The following is a 26,831-nucleotide window of genomic DNA, read 5'->3' on the forward strand; positions in this document are numbered from 1 at the left end:
AGAGAGGGAACACAAGCAGGGGGAGTGGGAGAGGAAGAAGCAGGCTCATAGCGGAGGAGCCTGATGTGGGGCTCGATCCCAGAACGCCGGGATCACGCCCTGAGCCGAAGGCAGATGCTTAACCGCTGTGCCACCCAGGCGCCCCTCTACTGGTTTTTAAAGAGGATTCCTTGGGATTTTCTATCTGCAAGATCACATCTTCTGCTAATAGAAGTAGTTTTACGTCTCTCTTTTGTGAAAATCTTTATGGAAGACTTTTATTTCATTTTCTTGCCTAATTGTGCTAGCTAAAACCCCCAATATAATGTTGAATGAAAGTGAGCAAAGCAGACATCATTACCTTTTTCCTGATCTTTGGGGGAAAACATTTAGTCTTTACTACGAAGTATGATGCTAGTTATGCATTTTTTGAAAAAAAATTATCAGATTGAGGAAGTTCCTTTCTATTTCTAGTTTGTTGAGTATTTTGATCATGAAAGAGTGTTTGACTTTATCAGATACTCCGTGTGTGTGTTGTGATTTTTGTCCTTTGTTCTACTATAGTATATTAGATTGATTTTCAGATGTGAAAACAACTTTGAATTCCTAGAATAAATTCCACTTGTCATGGAGTATAATCCTTTTTATATTTTGCTGGGTTTGGTTTGCTTGTTTTCTGTCAAGGATTTTTGTGTCTCTGTTCATAATATTGGTCTGTAGTTTTTTGTGATTATCATTGTCTTGTTTTGGTGTCAGGCTAATACTGGACTTAGAGTAAATTTGGACGTGTTCCCTCCTCTTCCATTTTTTAGAAGAGTTATCTAGGTGAGGGAAGGACAAGTGCAGAAGGAGGAAGTTCAGCTTATTGGAGAACCTGAAGGAAAGTCATTATGCTTGAAGTCTGGAAAGCAGTGGAGGTTGGAGGATCTGGGCTAGAGAGAAATTTCTAGGTGGTGATTAATGTCTCAGAGGAGGAAAGACGAGAGAGCCTTGGGCTAAACATGGAGGAAGTCCAGTTGGGGATGGAAGATGAGCCACAGAGCAGGCAGGAAGGAACAAAGGCAAAGAGATGGGAGGACAGTAGGGAGAGTGGCTCCCTGAAAAGCAAACAAAGGATGGCAGAGTTTCTAGAAGTTATATGCTGGAGTGATTGAGTTGGTGGAGATGTGGAAATGAGTCAGTTCAGACTCTTGAGAAGTTTGTGGAAAGGAGAGGAGACTGGCTGTGGGGAGAGCAGGTGTCAAAGAGTTCCTTTTCACTTTTCTCTCTTTCTTGACAACTTTTAATGTTGATATGCTTTTTAAAAATAATGTGTATATTTATTTTTTATTTAAATTCCGTTAATTAGCATATAGTGTATTATTGTTTCAGAGGTAGAGTTCAGTGATGCATCAGTCTTATACAACACCCAGTGCTCATTACATCACTCGCCCTCACCAGTGTCCATCACCCAGTTACTCCACCCCCACCCCCAGCAACCCTCAGTTTGTTTCCTATGATTAAGAGTCTCTTATGGTTTGTCTCCGTCTCTGATTTCTTGTTTTATTTTTCCCTCCCTTCCCCTGTGATCCTGTTTTGTTTCTTAAATTCCACATATGAATGAGATCATATGATAACCGTCTCTCTCTGATTGACTTATTTCGATTAGCATCCTGCCCTCTAGTTCCATCCATGTCGTTGCAATGGTAAGATTTCATTCCCTTGATGGCTGAGTAGTATTCCATTGTGTGTGTGTGTGTGTGTGTGTGTGTGTATCTCACATCTTCTTTATCCATTTATCTGTCGATGGACATCTGGGCTCTTTCCATACTTTGGCTATTGTAGACATTGCTCCTATGAACATTGGGGTGCAGCTGCCCCTTTGGATCACTACATTTGTATCTTTGGGGTAAATCCCTAAGGCAGGAAGGTGTGTATAATTGCTGGGTCATAGGGTAGCTCTACTTTTAACTTTTTGAGGAACCCCCATACTGTTTTCCAGAGTGGCCGTACCAGCTTGCATTCCCATCATAATGGGAATGTTGATATGATTTTATGCCTTCAAAAAATTGCAAGACTAGTACAAAGAATCCCAAACAACATTTTCTAGATTTGTCAGTTGTCCACACTTGCCCCATCCATTTACTTTATCATTCTCTGTCTCTGTCTCTGTCTCTCTCTCTCTCTCTCTCTCTCTCACACACACACACACACACACACACACACACACTTAGAACTATTTGAGAATATGCTGCACACAGTATGTCCCCCTACCAATGAATATTTGAGTAGCATTTCCAAAGAACAAGGACATTCTCTTACATATTAGGTTTTGTTGAAAATGGGAACAATTTGGGCATGTTGAAATATCCAAGTGAAGGTCCAGTGGAACAGAAGTGGGAGAAGGGGTTATCATCACTGAAGGCTGGTTGAAGGGTCTGGAGAGTGGGATTTAAGGCGCAGGTGGAGGGTTTGGACTTCGCCACAGGAGGGATGGCTCTCTGTTGTGAAGAGAGGTGAAGCAGTGGGCAGATGTGGGAATCTTTGTTCTGTTGGATAGGGGAGTGGAGGAAGGTCCTCTCTGCTGGATTCTGTTTCCTTTGTCAATTAGGGAGTGAGCAGATCTACTGAAAAGAGCAGGAAGGTGTGTGAGAGATGGGAAGGGTCTGAGTTGAAGAAGATTGGAGAAAACACGAGAGTCAAGGAGAGGGGAAGAGGGAGTTATGAGATAAACATCTCAAGATTCATGTGGCCAGACAGCCCATTTCAGGCTGCTGCTCATTAATTTAGCGTGAGCCAGCTTGTCCTATTCAGTGACTCACGTCTAGCACTGGAGAGTGGATAGGTAAGTAGAGTTCATCTAGGCTGGAGTTTTGCCAAAGGAGTGCGATAAAAGGACGGAATGGTTAGGGAAGGGAAGTTTAGGGTACTAAGAAGATAATGGATCATAGAATACACTGGAAAAGGATGAAAGAAGTAAAATGGCTACTGAATGGGAAATAGAAGGGTAAATGGATGAGAGATGGGCTGGGAGGGTAAGAGCCTGTAAATTGTTTTTTGATTATTACTATTTCACTTATTGGACCTAGACGTTATTGAGCATGCGTTCTATACTGAATATTTTATGTGCATTCATTTCATGTAATTCCTATGACAGCCCTATGAGGTAAGCATGGTCAGCAAGCCATTTTCTAAAAATGGCTTGCTTGCTTGCTTGCTTTCTTTCATTCATTTCTTTCTTTCATTCATTTCTTTCTTTGGAGAGAGAGAGCACATGGGTGTGTGTGAGTCGGCGGGGACAGAGGAGAGCAAGAGAGAGAATCTTAAGCAGGCTCCGCACCCGGCACAGAGCCCAACGCAAGGCTCGATCCCACGTCCCTGAGATCATGATCTGAGCTGAAATCAGAAGTCAGACATTTAACCGACTAAGCCACCCAGGCGCCCCAGGCCATTGTTACAGATGAGGAAACAGATGACCTGCCCGTGGTGATGCAGCTAAAAAGTGACAGCAGGCTATTCAAACCCAAATCTCTCACTCCAGAGACCCTGTGCATCTCTGGACCTTTCTTCAGAGCTTCCCAGCTGTGTTCCCTGCTTCCCTCTTACCCTCCTCGGACCCATGCTTCACTTTGCTCACAGCGTGAGCGTGTGGAAATGCAAATTGATCGGATCATACCCTAACTCAGAAGCTCTCCTTACATTTAAATGGAAATAATGTAATACAAAGATGAACTGACAGATGCAAGGAGAGTTGGATAGATGGACAGTTTTGTGATAAGGAAAATCACAGAAAAATGTTGATTGTGAACTCTGGACAGTAGCTATAGGGATATTCATTGGATAATTCTTTCCACTTTTTTTCACCTTTGAAAATTTTCATGTAAAATGTTGGGAGGGAAAAGCCTTGATTGAAAAAAGAAATGACGTTAAACAGCTTTTTATACGGGGACCCTGGCTGACTTGGATTCATAGGTCTGTTAAGAATCCGTAGTCATGGGGCGCCTGGGTGGCACAGCGGTTAAGCGTCTGCCTTCGGCTCAGGGCGTGATCCTGGCGTTATGGGATCGAGCCCCACATCAGGCTCCTCCGCTATGAGCCTGCTTCTTCCTCTCCCACTCCCCCTGCTTGTGTTCCCTCTCTTGCTGGCTGTCTCTGTCTCTGTCAAATAAATAAATAAAAATCTGAAAGAAAAAAAAAAGAATCCGTAGTCATGGAAGATGGCTGTCTTTGCTTGGCAAGCAGGTTTTGATGTATGGAGAGACTCCAGTATTGGGAAAGAATGCTCAAACTGTGTAACTAAAGTACTTTTAAGAGAGGAGAATAAGCTCTTCTGGAGAAGGAAGTGGAACCACCTATTAAAAGTTTTAGGGCAAAGATAATCATTGCGAGGCGCCTGAGTGGCTCAGTCAGTTAAGCGTCTGCCTTCAGCTCAGGTGATAATCTCAGGGTCATGGAATGCTTCTCCCTTTCCCTCTGCTGCTCCCCCTGCTTGTGTGTGTGCTCTCTCTCTCTCAAATAAATAAATAAAATCTTAAAAAAAAAAGATAATCACTGCATTCTACTTGTGGTTGCAGACGGTAGAAAGGGTCTCAGCTGTCCCTCGTACTTGCTTTCACCTGTGCAAACTCAGAGTTCCAGATGTTTTGTAGTCACAGGTTCTGACTTTGTAAGAAACAGGATTCCATCTTTCAGTGGGCTTCTTTTTTCTTCCTTTTTTTGGTAATGCATTTGACATTTAATACAAGTGATTCTAAAAGAAAAGATAGATGTCACATCAACGTGCTGTTTGTTTTCAAGAAGGATTCCTTTCATTTGTATCACTGATGACACTCTTGCTTGTTGGGTGATTTCAAGGCTCCTTTTCAGGCAGGCAGGATCGACTCCTGTCCTTCACTGACCTGTTTTTTTCCCTTCCAGGAGCTTCTGGAGCAGTGTTGGGTAACACGAGGGGAGAAGGAGGAGACACAGATGCCTGTGGTAGAGATGTTTGCTAAAACTTCTGGCTTGGTTGGCTAATATAACGTGTGAAAAGACAGGATGTTCTTGCTTCTTTCAGAACCTTGATCCCTCTGCTTCTTTCAGAAGCAATCAGCTGCTATCTTGGCTCGCTTTCTGCCTGAGCGAATGTCCACAACAGCATGTGACCGGGTGTCCTCAAACAAGAAGAATCTTGCCAGGCCTCTCTCTGTTGATTTGTTTTTCTACACCCCTATCTTTGTCTGATCAGGTGGTTCTTTGGGCTGTGCAGACGCAGGAGGCTGGGAGCTCTTGGAGCTGGGTGCATCCTAGCGTGGTACTTTCTAGATGAGTTTTTTTGGGCAAGTTGCTCTGCTTCTCTCTGTGTCTGACTCTCTGACTGTAAATGAGGGTAGAAGCAGGATTACCTGCTTCATAGGGCTGTTGTAGATACAGCTCTTAGCACAGGACTTGGCATCCAACACACGCTGGATAAATGTGATTTACTCTTACTATAAACTTACTCTGAAATTGCTTGTTTCATTCAAGCATATGTCTTTGAGATCTTTCAAGTTCCAACTGTCATTTTAACAGCGGCACCGTATTCCATAATTTGGAATACTGCCTCCTCCCGAAACTGTTCCTCCTCTAATCTTCTCTAACTCAGTCCATAAAACCATCCCGTCATAGAAGCTGCCACTCCTTGTTGACTCTCAGTTTCTCTTTAACCTCGTTATCCATTCAGTTATTAAGTTCTACTCTCATTTTACTTCCTAAATATGTTACTTAATCTGTCCCCTGCTCTTGATTGCCCTGCCCTCCTCTCTCACCAGGACCAGGGCAGGTGAAGGAATCCCTATTGCTTCTGAGCTTGCCTGCCGCTTGCCTGAAGCCCTGCAGATGCATCTCCCATCCCGCTGCCCGGTCTGCAGGTCTAACCGTGTAGCTCTTCTGCATGGCTCACGGCAGCCCGTGGCAGTCACGATGCATGGTGGTGGCTATCATAGGATTTACTGATGACAACGATTTATGAAATTTATGAGGCAGAGAGTTGCAGAGGGAGGACACCTTATTTTATTTCATTTTTTAAGTGTTTTTTTTTTTTTTTTTTAGAGATTTTATTAATATTTGCGAGAGAGAGAGAGAAAGAGCAAGAGTGCGCCAGCACGAGCGTCAGGGGAGGGGCAGAGGGGGAGCCCAATGCAGGACTCAATCCCAGGACCCTGGGATCATGACCTGAGCTAAAGGCAGATGCTTCGCTGACTGAGCCACCCAGGTGCCCTTATGTTATTTTTTTAGGATCACCTCATTTTTAATGAGGAATGTCCGAATGATGAAGCCAATAAGCCACCTGTGTGGTCTGTAGAGCTCAGCTGGAGAGTTTGTGTTTCCACGTTGCTGACAGTGGCTGGGCCTTGCTGTCCTTCCAGAGCTGGCGTGGGAACAGGAGAGAGCCCCATGGTCATCCTGCTGAAACCACAGGGCTGGTCCCTCCCCAGTTACCCATGCGTGACTGTTCTTCGACTCTCACTTTAAACTCCCGACACCCCATGCCGGTGGTTGCCTAAGCTGGTCCTACTGGTGCTAGGCTGTCCACCCGTCATGGTCTGGCCTGCCCCTTGCATGGCGATGACCTCATCCAGAAAGCTTGCTGTGCCTTTCTGGGTTCTCCTCTGTCTTGTCCTTGGGTTTACAGGATATGTCTCAGTGTTTGGAGCAACTTGAGGGAAGGGTCTGTTACACTCACCTTTGTCTGCGGAGGGCGTGGCCTGTGAGATCATTGACTGGATGTGTCTTGGAGTAGGCTGCAGGTAATACAGATCATCTATAATCTCACTCTTCAGAAATTAAACCACTGAATTAATTACCATTGAAGTTAATTTGGAATATACCCTTCCAGATGCTTTTTAAAGTTAGAGATCTGTAGATTTCTCACTTGTACACACACACACACGCACACACACACACACGCCGACACCCCACACATGATATTGTATTTTATAAAATCTGGATCAAATCCTACCTATTGTTTAGGAATCTTTTATCCACATAATGTATCATGAACAGTTTCTTGTCTCATTAAATGGTCTTGCAGTCCTTGGATTACAGTGCTACCCAGTGTTTCATCCTTGTCAGACATGCAGCTTATTCTCCAGCTGAAATCATCATTATTTTTTAAAGATTTACTTATTTATTTTAGAGAGAGAGAAAGAGCATGAGCAGAAGGGGCAGAGGGTGAAGGAGAGAGAATCTCTAGCAGGCTCCACACTGAACGCAGAGCCTGACGTGGGGCTCGATGACCCCCTCCGTGACCCTGAGATCACCCCCAGAGCTGAAACCAAGAGTCGGCCGCTTAACCGACTGGGCCACCCAGGCGCCCCTCCAGCTGAAATTATTAATGGTTTCTTTCTGTGCTGAGAATATTTGTTTCTCCTGATGAAGAAACATGATAAACAAATACTGGAAGTCTGAAGTAAGGGCGAGGAAGACCGTTTACTAACGGGCAAGTAAAGTACTCTGGGACTTTGGCCCTTCCAGCTCTGGATGAAATGGAGGCCCCTCTTCTGAAGCCTTTTGTGTTGAATTGTTTTTTCCGTGGCAGGACATGGCGACCCAGGGAGCCACTCCAGGCAGCCAGTCAGAGGAGAGCAGCGCTTTGGACTTGCCGCCAGTTGATGACATAAGAGATTACGTGCTGCAGAGACCCCACCAGGAGGCCCACAGCGAGGCTTTTAGTTCTGTGGAAGCCCTTTCTCTTCCTGGCTCTTCTGATGTGGATTCAGGTGAGAAGCAGAGTTTAAAACAAGCTAACATTCACACACACACACACACACACACACACACACACACACACACGCGGGCTACATATAGGTATGTGTTGGTTTGTTTCTCTCCCTTCCAGTGGCACCTCTCTGAGGAATGATCCATTGTCTGGGGTAGAAAACATCTATCTAAGCACAACTGTGGGGCGAGACTTCAAAGGACAAGCTCCCTAGTGTAACCACCACACGGGGCTGTTTCCTGGAGGCCTTTTTGTCTGAGTCCCTTTCTAATCTCTGTCCAGCTGCATTCAGAGGCTCAACAGGGAGAGGGTGGAATTGTTTTTTGTTTTGTTCTTTTAAAACTTCAGAAAGTAGCTGTGTGAGCCTGTTATATGTTATAGGTAACAGGGACTTTAGACTTTAGTATTCCTTGTATGAAGTATATTCTGCATTTGGGGAACAACTTTTCTACAAGTTTCCCTGGCTGAATTGCCAAAAAGTCCATTATGTAAGCTTAATGATGATTCCTTGACATATTAGTGACCATCCCCGGTTGCAAAGCCCTTGTCTTCCCCAATTCATGCCTGGTCCAGACCTGGAGGTCCACGGACCTGGACTCAAAGCTCTGCCACTTACTGGCTATGGGACTTGGGGGACATTTCCTAACAGCTCTGAGCTCTGTATACTTGACATCATCACTTGGACTTCTGTCAGACTTCTTAAATTTGATATATCCTAAACCAGATTGCTAATTCCTCTCCCTCCTCCCCAGTTCCTTCCCCCTCATATTCTGTGAGGCTTTCTCATCTCAGAAAAGCACTTTTATCCATCTGTTCACTTAGCCCCAAACCTAGAAGTCCTTGTCAACCTCTCTGACATCCGGTCCCTTACTGTCAGCTCCACCAAATAAATCTAGAATCTAAACAGTTTTGCCATCTCCACGGCCACCACCCTGGTATGAGCCACTCTTGTCTGTCTTCTGGATTATCGTTGAGTCTCCTGACCACTCTTTCCATACCTGTCCTGTCCTCCTACCATCTCTTCTCAGCAGAGCCACCAGAAGATCCTCTTTAAAATACAAATCAGGGGCGCCTGGGTGGCGCAGTCGTTAAGCATCTGCCTTCGGCTCAGGGCGTGATCCCGGCGTTCTGGGATCGAGCCCCACATCAGGCTCCTCTGCTATGAGCCTGCTTCTTCCTCTCCCACTCCCCCTGCTTGTGTTCCCTCTCTCGCTGGCTGTCTGTCTCTGTCAAGTAAATAAATAAAATCTTTAAAAAATAAATAAAAAAATAAATAAAATAAAATACAAATCAGATCATGTTAGTCCTTGGTGCAAAGCTCCCATGGCTTCTCTTCTGTCTCAGAGCAAAAATCAAAGTCCTTAGCTGGCGCCCATGCCCTCTGAACCCTGGGCCTGCCGCCTCTCTAACCTCACCTCCTACCTGTCTCCTTGCCCTGCCTGGGCTGGGCCTCCGCCACACCAAGTGTGCGCTCGCCCTTTCCGGAAGCCCACCCTTGCCTCCTGCATCGAAGAGCCAGCCCCCCACCTCCTTCGGAGGCTCTTCTGTCACCCCCTTCCCTGGCTTTATTCTTCTCCACAGCACGAGGGCCATTGGGCACCCTGGGTAGGACTGTTAATTTCTTTGTCTCCCCTCACTGGAATATGAACTCCAGGATAGCAAGTACTCAATAAATACTTGTATGAGGAAGGAATGAGTAAATATTAACTGCTATTATTATTTCATTGAGAGATATACCTGTATGGATTTGGGGCTGAACTTGATCCCAACATAAAACCTCTCTGTTCACCTCTCTACTTCCCACACATGTAGCTTAGCTGATTATGAGTGACTTTAGAACGTTCCGTGTATAAGGAGTGGGAGTCTTGGGGGCACTGAATCAGGTGAAGCCTGAATGTAGCCCCGTAGCACAATCAACGTTGGAGGAGATTGTCAGATTGCCTCTGGCTCCCAGAAGAAAAGTCAAATTGTGTAACTGATGGAGACGTGGCCAAACGGTCGCCCATCACTGTGCGCAGAGTAAGTTATCAGCTCATGTGTGGTGGTATAAATCCTCTGACATTTCTGTCAAGATAGAACACAAGAGGCTTGTAACGTGCACCCCACACCCAGCTGAGTCACTCTGGGCCTGTGCCCTTCAGGGTCCCAGCTCTCATTTCTCCTCCCTGCTTGGGCCTCTGCCCCATCCCCGGGTGCCTGGGGCCTACACATGTCACCCAGCAAAGCCTCCCAAAAAACAATCTGAAACTTCAACTGAAAGACAAATGACTAACCGTAGCTTCAAGTGTTTGCTTTTCCTGGAAGGCCTTTGTTTAAGAGGACATAGCCCTAAAAGAATGGTGTAATTTTAGGAAGTAAGGACAGGTAGAAGAAAGATTTAGATTTGGAGGCTCTGTCTTTCTGATGTTCCTAAAATGCGGTCCTAAACTCTAGGGGAAGTTGCTGTCCTAACTGCCCAGCCTGATTTGCTCTGGGCTGGTCATCTTCCACCTCCCGTTTCTCAAAACTGTCCAGCTGTCCAACTGTCCAACTGTCCTCGAGGTTTGATTTTCTTTTTATACATAGGATCCAGTTTTCTTCCCTTTGCTGTTTGCATGGATAGTTGTACTTACAGGTGCCCTCCCCCACAGCCCTCCAGCAGATTTTGCCCACATTTTCATCTAGTTCTGATAACTCTGATCTGTTGTTTGCTCACAGACACAGCCTACCTTTACATTGGTCTCTGTTGGTGCTCTGATGGCTACTGTTCTATTTCAATTCTTAGCATATCCCACTCTCGAGCCAGCTTGCATTCNGGGCTCTTTCCATACTTTGGCTATTGTAGACATTGCTCCTATGAACATTGGGGTGCAGCTGCCCCTTTGGATCACTACATTTGTATCTTTGGGGTAAATCCCTAAGGCAGGAAGGTGTGTATAATTGCTGGGTCATAGGGTAGCTCTACTTTTAACTTTTTGAGGAACCCCCATACTGTTTTCCAGAGTGGCCGTACCAGCTTGCATTCCCATCATAATGGGAATGTTGATATGATTTTATGCCTTCAAAAAATTGCAAGACTAGTACAAAGAATCCCAAACAACATTTTCTAGATTTGCCAGTTGTCCACACTTGCCCCATCCATTTACTTTATCATTCTCTGTCTCTGTCTCTGTCTCTGTCTCTGTCTCTCTCTCTCTCTCTCTCACACACACACACACACACACACACTTAGAACTATTTGAGAATATGCTGCACACAGTATGTCCCCCTACCAATGAATATTTGAGTAGCATTTCCAAAGAACAAGGACATTCTCTTACATATTAGGTTTTGTTGAAAATGGGAACAATTTGGGCATGTTGAAATATCCAAGTGAAGGTCCAGTGGAACAGAAGTGGGAGAAGGGGTTATCATCACTGAAGGCTGGTTGAAGGGTCTGGAGAGTGGGATTTAAGGCGCAGGTGGAGGGTTTGGACTTCGCCACAGGAGGGATGGCTCTCTGTTGTGAAGAGAGGTGAAGCAGTGGGCAGATGTGGGAATCTTTGTTCTGTTGGATAGGGGAGTGGAGGAAGGTCCTCTCTGCTGGATTCTGTTTCCTTTGTCAATTAGGGAGTGAGCAGATCTACTGAAAAGAGCAGGAAGGTGTGTGAGAGATGGGAAGGGTCTGAGTTGAAGAAGATTGGAGAAAACACGAGAGTCAAGGAGAGGGGAAGAGGGAGTTATGAGATAAACATCTCAAGATTCATGTGGCCAGACAGCCCATTTCAGGCTGCTGCTCATTAATTTAGCGTGAGCCAGCTTGTCCTATTCAGTGACTCACGTCTAGCACTGGAGAGTGGATAGGTAAGTAGAGTTCATCTAGGCTGGAGTTTTGCCAAAGGAGTGTGATAAAAGGACGGAATGGTTAGGGAAGGGAAGTTTAGGGTACTAAGAAGATAATGGATCATAGAATACACTGGAAAAGGATGAAAGAAGTAAAATGGCTACTGAATGGGAAATAGAAGGGTAAATGGATGAGAGATGGGCTGGGAGGGTAAGAGCCTGTAAATTGTTTTTTGATTATTACTATTTCACTTATTGGACCTAGACGTTATTGAGCATGCGTTCTATACTGAGTATTTTATGTGCATTCATTTCATGTAATTCCTATGACAGCCCTATGAGGTAAGCATGGTCAGCAAGCCATTTTCTAAAAATGGCTTGCTTGCTTGCTTGCTTTCTTTCATTCATTTCTTTCTTTCATTCATTTCTTTCTTTGGAGAGAGAGAGCACATGGGTGTGTGTGAGTCGGCGGGGACAGAGGAGAGCAAGAGAGAGAATCTTAAGCAGGCTCCGCACCCGGCACAGAGCCCAACGCAAGGCTCGATCCCACGTCCCTGAGATCATGATCTGAGCTGAAATCAGAAGTCAGACATTTAACCGACTAAGCCACCCAGGCGCCCCAGGCCATTGTTACAGATGAGGAAACAGATGACCTGCCCGTGGTGATGCAGCTAAAAAGTGACAGCAGGCTATTCAAACCCAAATCTCTCACTCCAGAGACCCTGTGCATCTCTGGACCTTTCTTCAGAGCTTCCCAGCTGTGTTCCCTGCTTCCCTCTTACCCTCCTCGGACCCATGCTTCACTTTGCTCACAGCGTGAGCGTGTGGAAATGCAAATTGATCGGATCATACCCTAACTCAGAAGCTCTCGTTACATTTAAATGGAAATAATGTAATACAAAGATGAACTGACAGATGCAAGGAGAGTTGGATAGATGGACAGTTTTGTGATAAGGAAAATCACAGAAAAATGTTGATTGTGAACTCTGGACAGTAGCTATAGGGATATTCATTGGATAATTCTTTCCACTTTTTTTCACCTTTGAAAATTTTCATGTAAAATGTTGGGAGGGAAAAGCCTTGATTGAAAAAAGAAATGACGTTAAACAGCTTTTTATACGGGGACCCTGGCTGACTTGGATTCATAGGTCTGTTAAGAATCCGTAGTCATGGGGCGCCTGGGTGGCACAGCGGTTAAGCGTCTGCCTTCGGCTCAGAGCGTGATCCTGGCGTTATGGGATCGAGCCCCACATCAGGCTCCTCCGCTATGAGCCTGCTTCTTCCTCTCCCACTCCCCCTGCTTGTGTTCCCTCTCTTGCTGGCTGTCTCTGTCTCTGTCAAATAAATAAATAAAAATCTGAAAGAAAAAAAAAAGAATCCGTAGTCATGGGAGATGGCTGTCTTTGCTTGGCAAGCAGGTTTTGATGTATGGAGAGACTCCAGTATTGGGAAAGAATGCTCAAACTGTGTAACTAAAGTACTTTTAAGAGAGGAGAATAAGCTCTTCTGGAGAAGGAAGTGGAACCACCTATTAAAAGTTTTAGGGCAAAGATAATCATTGCGAGGCGCCTGAGTGGCTCAGTCAGTTAAGCGTCTGCCTTCAGCTCAGGTGATGATCTCAGGGTCATGGAATGCTTCTCCCTTTCCCTCTGCTGCTCCCCCTGCTTGTGTGTGTGCTCTCTCTCTCTCAAATAAATAAATAAAATCTTAAAAAAAAAAGATAATCACTGCATTCTACTTGTGGTTGCAGACGGTAGAAAGGGTCTCAGCTGTCCCTCGTACTTGCTTTCACCTGTGCAAACTCAGAGTTCCAGATGTTTTGTAGTCACAGGTTCTGACTTTGTAAGAAACAGGATTCCATCTTTCAGTGGGCTTCTTTTTTCTTCCTTTTTTTGGTAATGCATTTGACATTTAATACAAGTGATTCTAAAAGAAAAGATAGATGTCACATCAACATGCTGTTTGTTTTCAAGAAGGATTCCTTTCATTTGTATCACTGATGACACTCTTGCTTGTTGGGTGATTTCAAGGCTCCTTTTCAGGCAGGCAGGATCGACTCCTGTCCTTCACTGACCTGTTTTTTTCCCTTCCAGGAGCTTCTGGAGCAGTGTTGGGTAACACGAGGGGAGAAGGAGGAGACACAGATGCCTGTGGTAGAGATGTTTGCTAAAACTTCTGGCTTGGTTGGCTAATATAACGTGTGAAAAGACAGGATGTTCTTGCTTCTTTCAGAACCTTGATCCCTCTGCTTCTTTCAGAAGCAATCAGCTGCTATCTTGGCTCGCTTTCTGCCTGAGCGAATGTCCACAACAGCATGTGACCGGGTGTCCTCAAACAAGAAGAATCTTGCCAGGCCTCTCTCTGTTGATTTGTTTTTCTACACCCCTATCTTTGTCTGATCAGGTGGTTCTTTGGGCTGTGCAGACGCAGGAGGCTGGGAGCTCTTGGAGCTGGGTGCATCCTAGCGTGGTACTTTCTAGATGAGTTTTTTTGGGCAAGTTGCTCTGCTTCTCTCTGTGTCTGACTCTCTGACTGTAAATGAGGGTAGAAGCAGGATTACCTGCTTCATAGGGCTGTTGTAGATACAGCTCTTAGCACAGGACTTGGCATCCAACACACGCTGGATAAATGTGATTTACTCTTACTATAAACTTACTCTGAAATTGCTTGTTTCATTCAAGCATATGTCTTTGAGATCTTTCAAGTTCCAACTGTCATTTTAACAGCGGCACCGTATTCCATAATTTGGAATACTGCCTCCTCCCGAAACTGTTCCTCCTCTAATCTTCTCTAACTCAGTCCATAAAACCATCCCGTCATAGAGCTGCCACTCCTTGTTGACTCTCAGTTTCTCTTTAACCTCGTTATCCATTCAGTTATTAAGTTCTACTCTCATTTTACTTCCTAAATATGTTACTTAATCTGTCCCCTGCTCTTGATTGCCCTGCCCTCCTCTCTCACCAGGACCAGGGCAGGTGAAGGAATCCCTATTGCTTCTGAGCTTGCCTGCCGCTTGCCTGAAGCCCTGCAGATGCATCTCCCATCCCGCTGCCCGGTCTGCAGGTCTAACCGTGTAGCTCTTCTGCATGGCTCACGGCAGCCCGTGGCAGTCACGATGCATGGTGGTGGCTATCATAGGATTTACTGATGACAACGATTTATGAAATTTATGAGGCAGAGAGTTGCAGAGGGAGGACACCTTTTTTTATTTCATTTTTTAAGTGTTTTTTTTTTTTTTTTTAGAGATTTTATTAATATTTGCGAGAGAGAGAGAGAAAGAGCAAGAGTGCGCCAGCACGAGCGTCAGGGGAGGGGCAGAGGGGGAGCCCAATGCAGGACTCAATCCCAGGACCCTGGGATCATGACCTGAGCTAAAGGCAGATGCTTCGCTGACTGAGCCACCCAGGTGCCCTTATGTTATTTTTTTAGGATCACCTCATTTTTAATGAGGAATGTCCGAATGATGAAGCCAATAAGCCACCTGTGTGGTCTGTAGAGCTCAGCTGGAGAGTTTGTGTTTCCACGTTGCTGACAGTGGCTGGGCCTTGCTGTCCTTCCAGAGCTGGCGTGGGAACAGGAGAGAGCCCCATGGTCATCCTGCTGAAACCACAGGGCTGGTCCCTCCCCAGTTACCCATGCGTGACTGTTCTTCGACTCTCACTTTAAACTCCCGACACCCCATGCCGGTGGTTGCCTAAGCTGGTCCTACTGGTGCTAGGCTGTCCACCCGTCATGGTCTGGCCTGCCCCTTGCATGGCGATGACCTCATCCAGAAAGCTTGCTGTGCCTTTCTGGGTTCTCCTCTGTCTTGTCCTTGGGTTTACAGGATATGTCTCAGTGTTTGGAGCAACTTGAGGGAAGGGTCTGTTACACTCACCTTTGTCTGCGGAGGGCGTGGCCTGTGAGATCATTGACTGGATGTGTCTTGGAGTAGGCTGCAGGTAATACAGATCATCTATAATCTCACTCTTCAGAAATTAAACCACTGAATTAATTACCATTGAAGTTAATTTGGAATATACCCTTCCAGATGCTTTTTAAAGTTAGAGATCTGTAGATTTCTCACTTGTACACACACACACACGCACACACACACACACGCCGACACCCCACACATGATATTGTATTTTATAAAATCTGGATCAAATCCTACCTATTGTTTAGGAATCTTTTATCCACATAATGTATCATGAACAGTTTCTTGTCTCATTAAATGGTCTTGCAGTCCTTGGATTACAGTGCTACCCAGTGTTTCATCCTTGTCAGACATGCAGCTTATTCTCCAGCTGAAATCATCATTATTTTTTAAAGATTTACTTATTTATTTTAGAGAGAGAGAAAGAGCATGAGCAGAAGGGGCAGAGGGTGAAGGAGAGAGAATCTCTAGCAGGCTCCACACTGAACGCAGAGCCTGACGTGGGGCTCGATGACCCCCTCCGTGACCCTGAGATCACCCCCAGAGCTGAAACCAAGAGTCGGCCGCTTAACCGACTGGGCCACCCAGGCGCCCCTCCAGCTGAAATTATTAATGGTTTCTTTCTGTGCTGAGAATATTTGTTTCTCCTGATGAAGAAACATGATAAACAAATACTGGAAGTCTGAAGTAAGGGCGAGGAAGACCGTTTACTAACGGGCAAGTAAAGTACTCTGGGACTTTGGCCCTTCCAGCTCTGGATGAAATGGAGGCCCCTCTTCTGAAGCCTTTTGTGTTGAATTGTTTTTTCCGTGGCAGGACATGGCGACCCAGGGAGCCACTCCAGGCAGCCAGTCAGAGGAGAGCAGCGCTTTGGACTTGCCGCCAGTTGATGACATAAGAGATTACGTGCTGCAGAGACCCCACCAGGAGGCCCACAGCGAGGCTTTTAGTTCTGTGGAAGCCCTTTCTCTTCCTGGCTCTTCTGATGTGGATTCAGGTGAGAAGCAGAGTTTAAAACAAGCTAACATTCACACACACACACACACACACACACACACACACACACGCGCGGGCTACATATAGGTATGTGTTGGTTTGTTTCTCTCCCTTCCAGTGGCACCTCTCTGAGGAATGATCCATTGTCTGGGGTAGAAAACATCTATCTAAGCACAACTGTGGGGCGAGACTTCAAAGGACAAGCTCCCTAGTGTAACCACCACACGGGGCTGTTTCCTGGAGGCCTTTTTGTCTGAGTCCCTTTCTAATCTCTGTCCAGCTGCATTCAGAGGCTCAACAGGGAGAGGGTGGAATTGTTTTTTGTTTTGTTCTTTTAAAACTTCAGAAAGTAGCTGTGTGAGCCTGTTATATGTTATAGGTAACAGGGACTTTAGACTTTAGTATTCCTTGTATGAAGTATATTCTGCATTTGGGGAACAACTTTTCTACAAGTTTCCCTGGCTGAATTGCCAAAAAGTCCATTATGTAAGCTTAATGATGATTCCTTGACATATTAGTGACCATCCCCGGTTGCAAAGCCCTTGTCTTCCCCAATTCATGCCTGGTCCAGACCTGGAGGTCCACGGACCTGGACTCAAAGCTCTGCCACTTACTGGCTATGGGACTTGGGGGACATTTCCTAACAGCTCTGAGCTCTGTATACTTGACATCATCACTTGGACTTCTGTCAGACTTCTTAAATTTGATATATCCTAAACCAGATTGCTAATTCCTCTCCCTCCTCCCCAGTTCCTTCCCCCTCATATTCTGTGAGGCTTTCTCATCTCAGAAAAGCACTTTTATCCATCTGTTCACTTAGCCCCAAACCTAGAAGTCCTTGTCAACCTCTCTGACATCCGGTCCCTTACTGTCAGCTCCACCAAATAAATCTAGAATCTAAACAGTTTTGCCATCTCCACGGCCACCACCCTGGTATGAGCCACTCTTGTCTGTCTTCTGGATTATCGTTGAGTCTCCTGACCACTCTTTCCATACCTGTCCTGTCCTCCTACCATCTCTTCTCAGCAGAGCCACCAGAAGATCCTCTTTAAAATACAAATCAGGGGCGCCTGGGTGGCGCAGTCGTTAAGCATCTGCCTTCGGCTCAGGGCGTGATCCCGGCGTTCTGGGATCGAGCCCCACATCAGGCTCCTCTGCTATGAGCCTGCTTCTTCCTCTCCCACTCCCCCTGCTTGTGTTCCCTCTCTCGCTGGCTGTCTGTCTCTGTCAAGTAAATAAATAAAATCTTTAAAAAATAAATAAAAAAATAAATAAAATAAAATACAAATCAGATCATGTTAGTCCTTGGTGCAAAGCTCCCATGGCTTCTCTTCTGTCTCAGAGCAAAAATCAAAGTCCTTAGCTGGCGCCCATGCCCTCTGAACCCTGGGCCTGCCGCCTCTCTAACCTCACCTCCTACCTGTCTCCTTGCCCTGCCTGGGCTGGGCCTCCGCCACACCAAGTGTGCGCTCGCCCTTTCCGGAAGCCCACCCTTGCCTCCTGCATCGAAGAGCCAGCCCCCCACCTCCTTCGGAGGCTCTTCTGTCACCCCCTTCCCTGGCTTTATTCTTCTCCACAGCACGAGGGCCATTGGGCACCCTGGGTAGGACTGTTAATTTCTTTGTCTCCCCTCACTGGAATATGAACTCCAGGATAGCAAGTACTCAATAAATACTTGTATGAGGAAGGAATGAGTAAATATTAACTGCTATTATTATTTCATTGAGAGATATACCTGTATGGATTTGGGGCTGAACTTGATCCCAACATAAAACCTCTCTGTTCACCTCTCTACTTCCCACACATGTAGCTTAGCTGATTATGAGTGACTTTAGAACGTTCCGTGTATAAGGAGTGGGAGTCTTGGGGGCACTGAATCAGGTGAAGCCTGAATGTAGCCCCGTAGCACAATCAACGTTGGAGGAGATTGTCAGATTGCCTCTGGCTCCCAGAAGAAAAGTCAAATTGTGTAACTGATGGAGACGTGGCCAAACGGTCGCCCATCACTGTGCGCAGAGTAAGTTATCAGCTCATGTGTGGTGGTATAAATCCTCTGACATTTCTGTCAAGATAGAACACAAGAGGCTTGTAACGTGCACCCCACACCCAGCTGAGTCACTCTGGGCCTGTGCCCTTCAGGGTCCCAGCTCTCATTTCTCCTCCCTGCTTGGGCCTCTGCCCCATCCCCGGGTGCCTGGGGCCTACACATGTCACCCAGCAAAGCCTCCCAAAAAACAATCTGAAACTTCAACTGAAAGACAAATGACTAACCGTAGCTTCAAGTGTTTGCTTTTCCTGGAAGGCCTTTGTTTAAGAGGACATAGCCCTAAAAGAATGGTGTAATTTTAGGAAGTAAGGACAGGTAGAAGAAAGATTTAGATTTGGAGGCTCTGTCTTTCTGATGTTCCTAAAATGCGGTCCTAAACTCTAGGGGAAGTTGCTGTCCTAACTGCCCAGCCTGATTTGCTCTGGGCTGGTCATCTTCCACCTCCCGTTTCTCAAAACTGTCCAGCTGTCCAACTGTCCAACTGTCCTCGAGGTTTGATTTTCTTTTTATACATAGGATCCAGTTTTCTTCCCTTTGCTGTTTGCATGGATAGTTGTACTTACAGGTGCCCTCCCCCACAGCCCTCCAGCAGATTTTGCCCACATTTTCATCTAGTTCTGATAACTCTGATCTGTTGTTTGCTCACAGACACAGCCTACCTTTACATTGGTCTCTGTTGGTGCTCTGATGGCTACTGTTCTATTTCAATTCTTAGCATATCCCACTCTCGAGCCAGCTTGCATTCTTGGTTTTTGCTGCTGTGTGTTGTTAGGAAGTTGGTCTTCTAGAGATTGGTGAATACAGTCAAAGGTTTCCAGCTGACAGTCACCATTGGGCTGTACCCACCCTAGTATTCGCTCACTGTTGACTACACTTAGGAAGCTTGTGCTTGGCTCACCATATGGTTGACTGTCTCAAGAACTGGTGGAGTATGGTAGGTTGGTTACAGTGGAATAGAGGTCTGAGGGTGAAGCTAGGATCCGGCTTCTCTAGCTGCTGGGTTTTAAGTGGGAGCCAGGAGCTGACCCTTCAGATTCAGTCATGGGTGCCTGTGTGGCTCAGTTGGTTAAGTGTCTCCCTCGGCTCAGGTTATGATCCCTGGGTCCTGGGATCAAGTCTCATGTCAGGCTCCCTGCTCAGTGGGGAGTCTGTTTCTCCCTCTGCCCCTCCCCCTGCTGGTGCTCTTTCTCTCTCTCTCAAAAATAAATAAACAAATTGAAAAAAAATTCAAATTAACCCAATTGTCAAAACCTACAGTCCAAATTTATATGCACAGTTAGCAAAGGGGTGGGGGCCACAAGGGTGGTATAGAATAGCCCACTGGTAGCAGAGCACAGCCCTGCAAGGGGTGATGCAGCGAGAGCACCCAGAAATCCCGGCAGGTGGCAGGCAGTGTGCAGTCGGCAAGGCGCCGACTTCAAGGTTTGAGTCAGCATCACAGTTGTAACCCCTGGAAGAATAGCAGGTAAGGGACGAGTGGCCTCAGTTTTAGGAGATGGCAGGGACCACTGGGAAAGCCAGGTTGTAGGGGTATGGACCCGAGCTGAAGCCTCACTTTTGTAAAGGATCCTCCATTTCACCATGCAGCTGCCTCTGGCTTTGGCTCGTCACTCACCGGCTCTTGCCAGCGAGGCTTTTTGAAGGGATTGCCTGTATTCCATTCTGCTGCTTCTTACAATTGTTCCTCATTCCTGGGCACATGTCCTCTACCCCCACTACTCACTAGACTGAGCCTGCCCTTGCTCAGATGCTGCTGATTCCCCCCCGGAGCTAAATCTAATGGATACTTTTTTTGCGCGTGCTTGCACAGTGAGTGGGGGGAGGGGCAGAGGGAGAGAATCTTAAGCGGACTCCCCGCTGAGCACGGAGCCCAAGAAGGGGCTCAGTCTCACCACCCTGAGATCATGACCTGAGCTGAAATCAAGAGTCAGGTGCTTATCCTAGCGAGCCACCCAGGCGCCCCCTAATGGATACTTCTCTGCCCTTATCTTGTATGCCCAACTGCCATATCATCGTCCATGCCCTGGAGGAGGATATTAGTAGCAAGGGACATGAGACTTGAGAGCACTTTCTAGGAAACTAATGAGTTGATAAGAATCTGAGAGTATTAGTCAGAAAAACCTGAAAGCCTTGGTCATTTCAGTCTGGATACCCAAAGGCAGGCAGGCAAGGCTGGGCTGTGTCTGTCCACATAAACTCAGCTCGTCTGTCTTGAACTGGTGTCTTGAGTAGGGGTTGTCTAGCCATTCCTTATGAAGTGACGATCGAACAAACCACTTGTCACCTAATCCAGGTGCAGGAGTACGAAACTCTCTCCCTCTGCCCTTCCTGGTGAGATCTGGCAGCAGACCACGCTTGCCTGAAAGGTTTTCCTGAAACCGCATTTCTGTCACATTCTTCAATTTAAGTCCCTTGGAGATGTCATTGTACACCTTCACTTTCCTTCCAACTCCAGTCAGACTCCTGTGCCTCATTTTCAGGGCTGTGTGTCCTCTCATGTCTGGGGCGTTTATTCAAAATCTTTAACGACCAATTCAGCAGGATTGCAATGTTGTAATAACTGGCAAGGCTCCAGGCAACGTACAGGTGCACACCAGCTGCATGATACAGATCCCTGCCGGTGGGTGTCTAACTACTCATTAACACAGGTCTGCGGCTCCTGTCGGGCTGGTTTTTATGCACAGTCAGGCCATAATGCCTCCGCTGCATTGTTCCAGCCCTTGAAATGTGCTCCTTTCTCCCCGGTCAACTCCGGGCCAGAGATTGCTGAATCGAGTCCGTCATTCATCTCCAGTACACATTTATCGATGGCCTTGGGTGCCCTGCCTCTTAGATACTTGTTCCCTTTCTCTTTGGTTACTGGGCTTGAGAAAAGCGTAGAGTAGGCAGAAGGAAGTGCCATGGAATGGGGGTCATTGGTCTTGGATAAGCCCCTCAAAAGCAAAGTCACCAAGGTTTCCTGGAGGTGAAGTCCTGTGTGTACTACTCTGTGGCTTGCGAAAGTCTGCGCAGTTCCTGTTGCTGATCTCTTCAGGGTCCTCTGCAGCCTTTGTTCTGGAGAGCGCCCCAGATGCATTCTCGTCGGGACAAAGAGCTCCTCTGAAGTCTTGGCTTACACGTTGCAGTATAGAGAATGGGAAATCTTTCTTTTTGAGCCCTTTCCTCAAACTTTAACTTCTAAGAGCATCTGTTGAGAAATTGGCTGAATGTGTACAGCAAATTGAATGTGAAACATAATAAGTCTCTGATGATTAAAAAACCTACCTGACAGCCCTGGCTCTGCGTTTAGAGTTAAATAGCAGTTTAACATCTCCTTATTTTTCTTTTGGAATCTGTCAACGTCCCAATCTTCAAAGGCCATTTTGTAACCTGTATATTTAGGCATTTCATCCAAGGAATTTGCTATTTTTTAAAAAAGATTTTTATTTATTTATTTGACAGAAAGAGAGACAGCAAGAGAGGAAACACAAGCAGGGGGAGTGGGAGAGGGAGAAGCAGGCTTCCCGCTGAGCAGGGAGCCCGATGCAGGGCTCGATCCCAGGACCCTGGGATCATGACCTGAGCCGAAGGCAGATGCTTAACGACTGAGCCACCCAGGCACCTACTATTTAAGAGTAGAGAATTATAAGGGATGCGGGTGGCTCAGTTGGTTAAGTGTCTGCCTTCGGCTCAGGTCATGATCCCAGGGTCCTGGGATCCAGTCTTGCATCGGGCTCCTTGCTCAGTGGGAAGCCTGCTTCTTCCTCTGCTTGCCACTCCCCCTGTTTGTGCTCTTTTGCTCTCTTTCTCTGACAAATAAATAAATAAAATGTTTAAAAAAAAAGTAGATAACTATATCTTTTTTCCTTTCTATGAGTCATATGATACCTATTTGTAATTCTGGAAAATTTTATTTCCATAAAAAATTTTAAGCTCTTAAATCTAAAATCTCAAAATAGAATTTATATAATAATTATAGAATTCTGAATGTGGTGTTGTCATTTTATATAGGAGTCACGCTATATTTTAGACATGTAAATGATGTTAAAGACATTTTCCTTATAGTCATTAAACGATCCCCGACCTCGCAGCTAATGACCCAGCGCCCTCTAAACCGGACCCAAGATGGAGGAAGGGAAAGAAGGAGGTTGATGAATGGATTCTCTGAGAAATCGTTGAACAAAATCTGGTGCTTACTGTCCCATGTCCAGCTGACGGGTTGTATTTGGGAAATTTGAGTGTCCAGCACGGCAGAATTACCTAAGTTGAGGTCTAGAGGCTCAGCCCCTTAGACTTCATTTTCAGATCCAGAGCAGGATTTTGAACTCTTTTCTTGCTGCTGTTGGAAGGCAGCAGTGTGTCCTGATTGTGTGGCCCGAGTGGTGAGGGATGAACCTTAAGGGCCAGTGACTAAGGCCCACAGAGTCCGAGAATGTTATTACACCTTCTGGGCCAGCGGTGTTCAAATTGTGCTCCAGGCAGCCCTTCGGGAACTGTAAGGTCCAGATCGACCTTATGGGGGCCCTGGCCTCTCCACTCTTGCTCCCCATGTCAACTCACTTGTGTCATAGGCTTCCAGATGAGCAGTCATTGGAAGAAAGGATGTCAGGGCCCAAAAGAGTTTGAAAACCCCCAAGTTCACCCAGATGTGTCATTTTTCTGCCAGGGGCAGTCGAGCCCCAGGATAATGAGACAGATCACCCGAGGTCACAGAGCAACCTGGCAACCCCTCTATTTCCTCGGTGACCCTCTATATAGACTATTTCTAACTGATTTTTCCACCCCTGTTCTAAAAATAGGAGAATATAGTTCTCTATTTTAGACTGCTAAATTGTAGATAACATTAGTCATTAGAAATACATAGTTTAAGAGGAGAATTCTTTTCAAAGGCTCAAGAATGCTCGTTGGCATCTGTGACATCTCTTCATTGCTCCTCTCTTTTGAGTTTCAAAGATGCCTGCTATGGGAGAAGAGGCTTGTTTACTTCTGTGTACCTTGCCTGCACTTACAGTTTTAAGAAGAAATCCCAGTGGGTTTGAAAGACAGGCTGTATTCCTGTCGAGAGCCACACCTACAGGCATTTGTCTCTGAAGTTCAAGTGTACAGGGTCTGACCTGATGGCTCCGTCTTCTCAAGGCTTCTGCAAGTGAGCATTCACTCATGACGTGTCACTCAGCTGTGTCTTCTTATCTTTGTTTAAAGGTTTTATTTATTTATTTGAGAGAGAGAGAGCATGAGCAAGGGGGAGAGCGGCAGAGGGGGAGGGAGAAGCTGACTCCCTACTGAACTGATCCCAGGACCCCGGGATCCTGACCTGAGCCCATGGCAGACGCTTAACCAACTGAGCCACCCAGGCGCCCTGTGTCTTCTTAAAATATGAGAGAACAAGTTGATTGAAATAATCAAATGCACACTGTCATGAGTATGGTTAATGTTAGGTATTTGTAGGACAGAGGAGACTATATGGAATTGAGGAGAGATTATATATTATATATCGTACACATACATTCCAGGCACTGTGCTATGCACGTTCGATGCACCGTGTCCTCTGAGTCTTACATCCACCCCTGAGAAATAAGTACCATTGTGATCTCCATGTTACCCAGGAGGAAATAGTCTTATAGAGGTGACATGTTGATATGTTACCCAAAGGATAGTGGACAGCCAAGACTCAAATCTGGGTCAAAGGCAGAACTTTAAAGAAATGCAAACATTCAGGTACGAGTAAGTACTAAGTGGTAAGTCTTAAATATTTCTCTTCTAAGTGTTTCTCCTCCAGTCTCTGCTAGCTTCTTTCTGCTGACCGTGCTAACCCTGAATATATCTTTAGTATCAGCACCGTCCCAGAAGTGACCAGGACTCTGGTTCATTTTGACCAGCGTCCTGTCCACTGCTCCCTGAGCTCACCTTTCAATCTCTCGTCTTCCCATTATTGAAGAAGCTCTAACCTAAAGACTAATTGGAGAGAAGGCATTGCCTTTTAAGTTAAATTTCTCAACACCAGGTAGGTCCAACTTCTTATGTTAAAACCAAGGGAAGAGGAGCTTCTGGGTGGCCCCGTTGGTTAAACGTCTGCCTTCGGCTCAGGTCACGATCCCAGGGTGCTGGGATCAAGCCCACATCGTGCTCCCGGCTCTAAGAGGGGCCTGCTTCTCCCTTTTCCTCTGCTTCTCCCCCGGCTTGAGCTCACACTCTCTCTCAAATAAATAAATAAATAAAATCTTTAAAAACCAAGGGAAGAAAATGAGTCTTCTCACTCTGTTTGCTGGAATGAATACAACCCTTGATAACTTTTCTGTCCAGAAGAAATTTTCTCATGTGGCCCAGGAACTATTCTTAAACTTGGCTCTCTGCCCTTTGAAGTTATAAATCATGCTGTTTGCTGAGTGACTGCCGTTTATTTACCTCCAGGCTCCCTGGAGGTTTTTGTAGAGCTGGGTTTTGCTAATGTGCTTGACGTGACAAACCCCAGCTTACTGGAATGTACTTTAAGACTAAGTGGTTTATCCATTCCTGGGTCGCCCATGCTTGCCTTCAGGATTCACATTTTATTCTCTGCCAGTCTCATCACACAGTGCCTGTTGTTGTTGCCTTTTAAACGTAGACCCTGACGTGTGAGCAGCGAGTAAGGGTATATAGTGCCTGGCACATAGAAAGTGCTCAGTAAAGGCTGGTTGAATGAGTCAATGGAAAACATATGTAAGTGGAATTTGATAAGGTATGAAAATAGATATAAAGTATTATAGTCCCTTGATCACCAGATTAGAGCTTTGGAGTTGTGGTTAATCTTATGTGTACTCTAGGATGAGAAAGCTTCTAAGTTAAATAGTATATACTCTGACCTAATCCGTGCAGATTTGCTTAACTCTCGTTTGGAAAGTCCTCAGATTAGCCCATCCTGGCCTCTCGAAAGCCCTCAGCTTTTTCTCTTGATGAGAATACAGCAGAGAAATGAACATCTCTGTGGAGATAGAATGCTTCTGAGAGCAGGAAATTACCACTCCATTTCTCTACGGTGAAGAAAATATGTTCCAAACAGAATTGTTTCCTTAATTTATTTTTCCAGCAACTATTTCTCTAGTTATAGCACATGAGACTATGGCTTTAAAGGCTATCCCTATATTTATTTATTTTATTTTAATTTTTTTGAAGGTTTCATATGTACTTTATTTCTTCATTCACACCGTATTTTAATGGGGGCACAGTGCTTTTACTTGGCATTAATTATGAGTTGGGTTTTTTTTTTTTAAGATTTTATTTATTTATGTGACAGACAGCCAGTGAGAGAGGGAACACAGGCAGGGGGAGTGGGAGAGGAAGAAGCAGGCTCCTAGCCGAGGAGCCTGATGTTGGGACTCAATCCCGAAATGCCAGGATCACGCCCTGAGCCGAAGGCAGACGCTTAACGACTGAGCCACCCAGGCATCCCTATGAGTTGGTTTTGAAACAATTCAGTATTACACCAGCTGGGATAATTACTGATCTCTCCATTCCTTTGGGGCGACTCTGCCAATGGGGGACAGGTTCCATTCTATTCCATTCTATTCCAGTTTGTGTTGCTGTACCCAGCAACACAGAAAGTGGCTCCACTGGCTGATACAGCATTGCTGTATTTGTCACGGAAATCAGGTGTCGGGACATCAGGTGTCCATTTCTGGTGGCTCTGCTTTGCCATTGTTTGCTGAATCCTTTGAACTTGGAGATGGCTTGGAGCTGGGTTTTTGGTTTTTTTTTTTTTTGCCATGGGAACATCAGGAAGCTGCAGATAGAACAGTGGCAACTCCAGCTGCTAGTTTATTACAACTTCATGCCAAGTTCCCTTGCAAAGCACCCTCTAAAGACTGATTTTTAAAACTATTTTCTTTTTTTTAAAAGTTTATTTATTTAAGTAGTCTCGACACCCAACATGGGGCTTGAACACATGACCCCAAGATCAAGATCCGCACGCTCTTCTGGGCACCCCAAGAAAATTATCATCATATAAGGTAATTGAGTGGAAAATGTAAAAAATTCTAAAAACAAATAAACAAGCCAAGAGATTTAGCCCCATTTCTTCACCATATACTTCGTCAATAGATCCAGAATTTTCTTCTACAGAGAGCTCCTGGAAAATATTAGAGTATGTTGGGGACGGTATAAGTAAAAAGATGAGGCAGTTACCCATGGGCCAGTGCCATTTTAGAAGTCGAGTTTGAGGGCGAATGGGTCAAAATAATATTCCATGTGTTTAGCCAGTAAAACCTAAGCAGCTGCTCTGGGTCTAGAACCCAGAGATGGTGCCTGGCAACCGCTTGCTATGGGGCAGTGTTTGAGTCTGCTGCCCTCTAGTGACTACTTTTTGCATATTCCCGAGCTTTACCAAGAACAAGAATTGAAGTGTACCAGATGTGTTAAGC

At 45.7% G+C, this 26,831-nt stretch overlaps 2 protein-coding genes across 3 annotated transcripts in view; both read left to right on the forward strand.

Moving 5' to 3' along the window:
• The window catches only part of LOC117795475 (shieldin complex subunit 1-like), a 10,990-nt gene extending 2,257 nt beyond the window's left edge, over nucleotides 1-8,733 (forward strand). Inside the window, exons 2-3 of the mRNA XM_034640329.1 lie at nucleotides 7,517-7,697; nucleotides 7,817-8,733. Of these exons, the coding sequence (XP_034496220.1) occupies nucleotides 7,517-7,697; nucleotides 7,817-7,830 (195 nt within the window). The 3' untranslated portion in view covers nucleotides 7,831-8,733. The remainder of the gene's footprint in view (nucleotides 1-7,516; nucleotides 7,698-7,816) is intronic.
• Nucleotides 8,734-12,873: 4,140 nt separating this feature from the next.
• SHLD1 (shieldin complex subunit 1) overlaps nucleotides 12,874-26,831 on the forward strand; it is an 85,732-nt gene continuing 71,774 nt past the window's right edge. Inside the window, exons 1-3 of one of the 2 annotated variants that reach the window (XM_019793416.2) lie at nucleotides 12,874-13,650; nucleotides 15,324-15,438; nucleotides 16,230-16,410. In XM_019793416.2, coding sequence (XP_019648975.1) covers nucleotides 16,233-16,410 — 178 coding nt within the window. In that variant the 5' untranslated portion in view covers nucleotides 12,874-13,650; nucleotides 15,324-15,438; nucleotides 16,230-16,232. Of the gene's footprint in view, nucleotides 13,651-15,323; nucleotides 15,439-15,920; nucleotides 16,131-16,229; nucleotides 16,411-26,831 lie in introns of those variants that run through there. The other variant, XM_019793415.2, reaches the window with a different exon arrangement.

Source organism: Ailuropoda melanoleuca, chromosome 13 (assembly GCF_002007445.2).
Source record: "Ailuropoda melanoleuca isolate Jingjing chromosome 13, ASM200744v2, whole genome shotgun sequence".
Classification (NCBI taxonomy): Eukaryota; Metazoa; Chordata; class Mammalia; order Carnivora; family Ursidae; genus Ailuropoda; species Ailuropoda melanoleuca.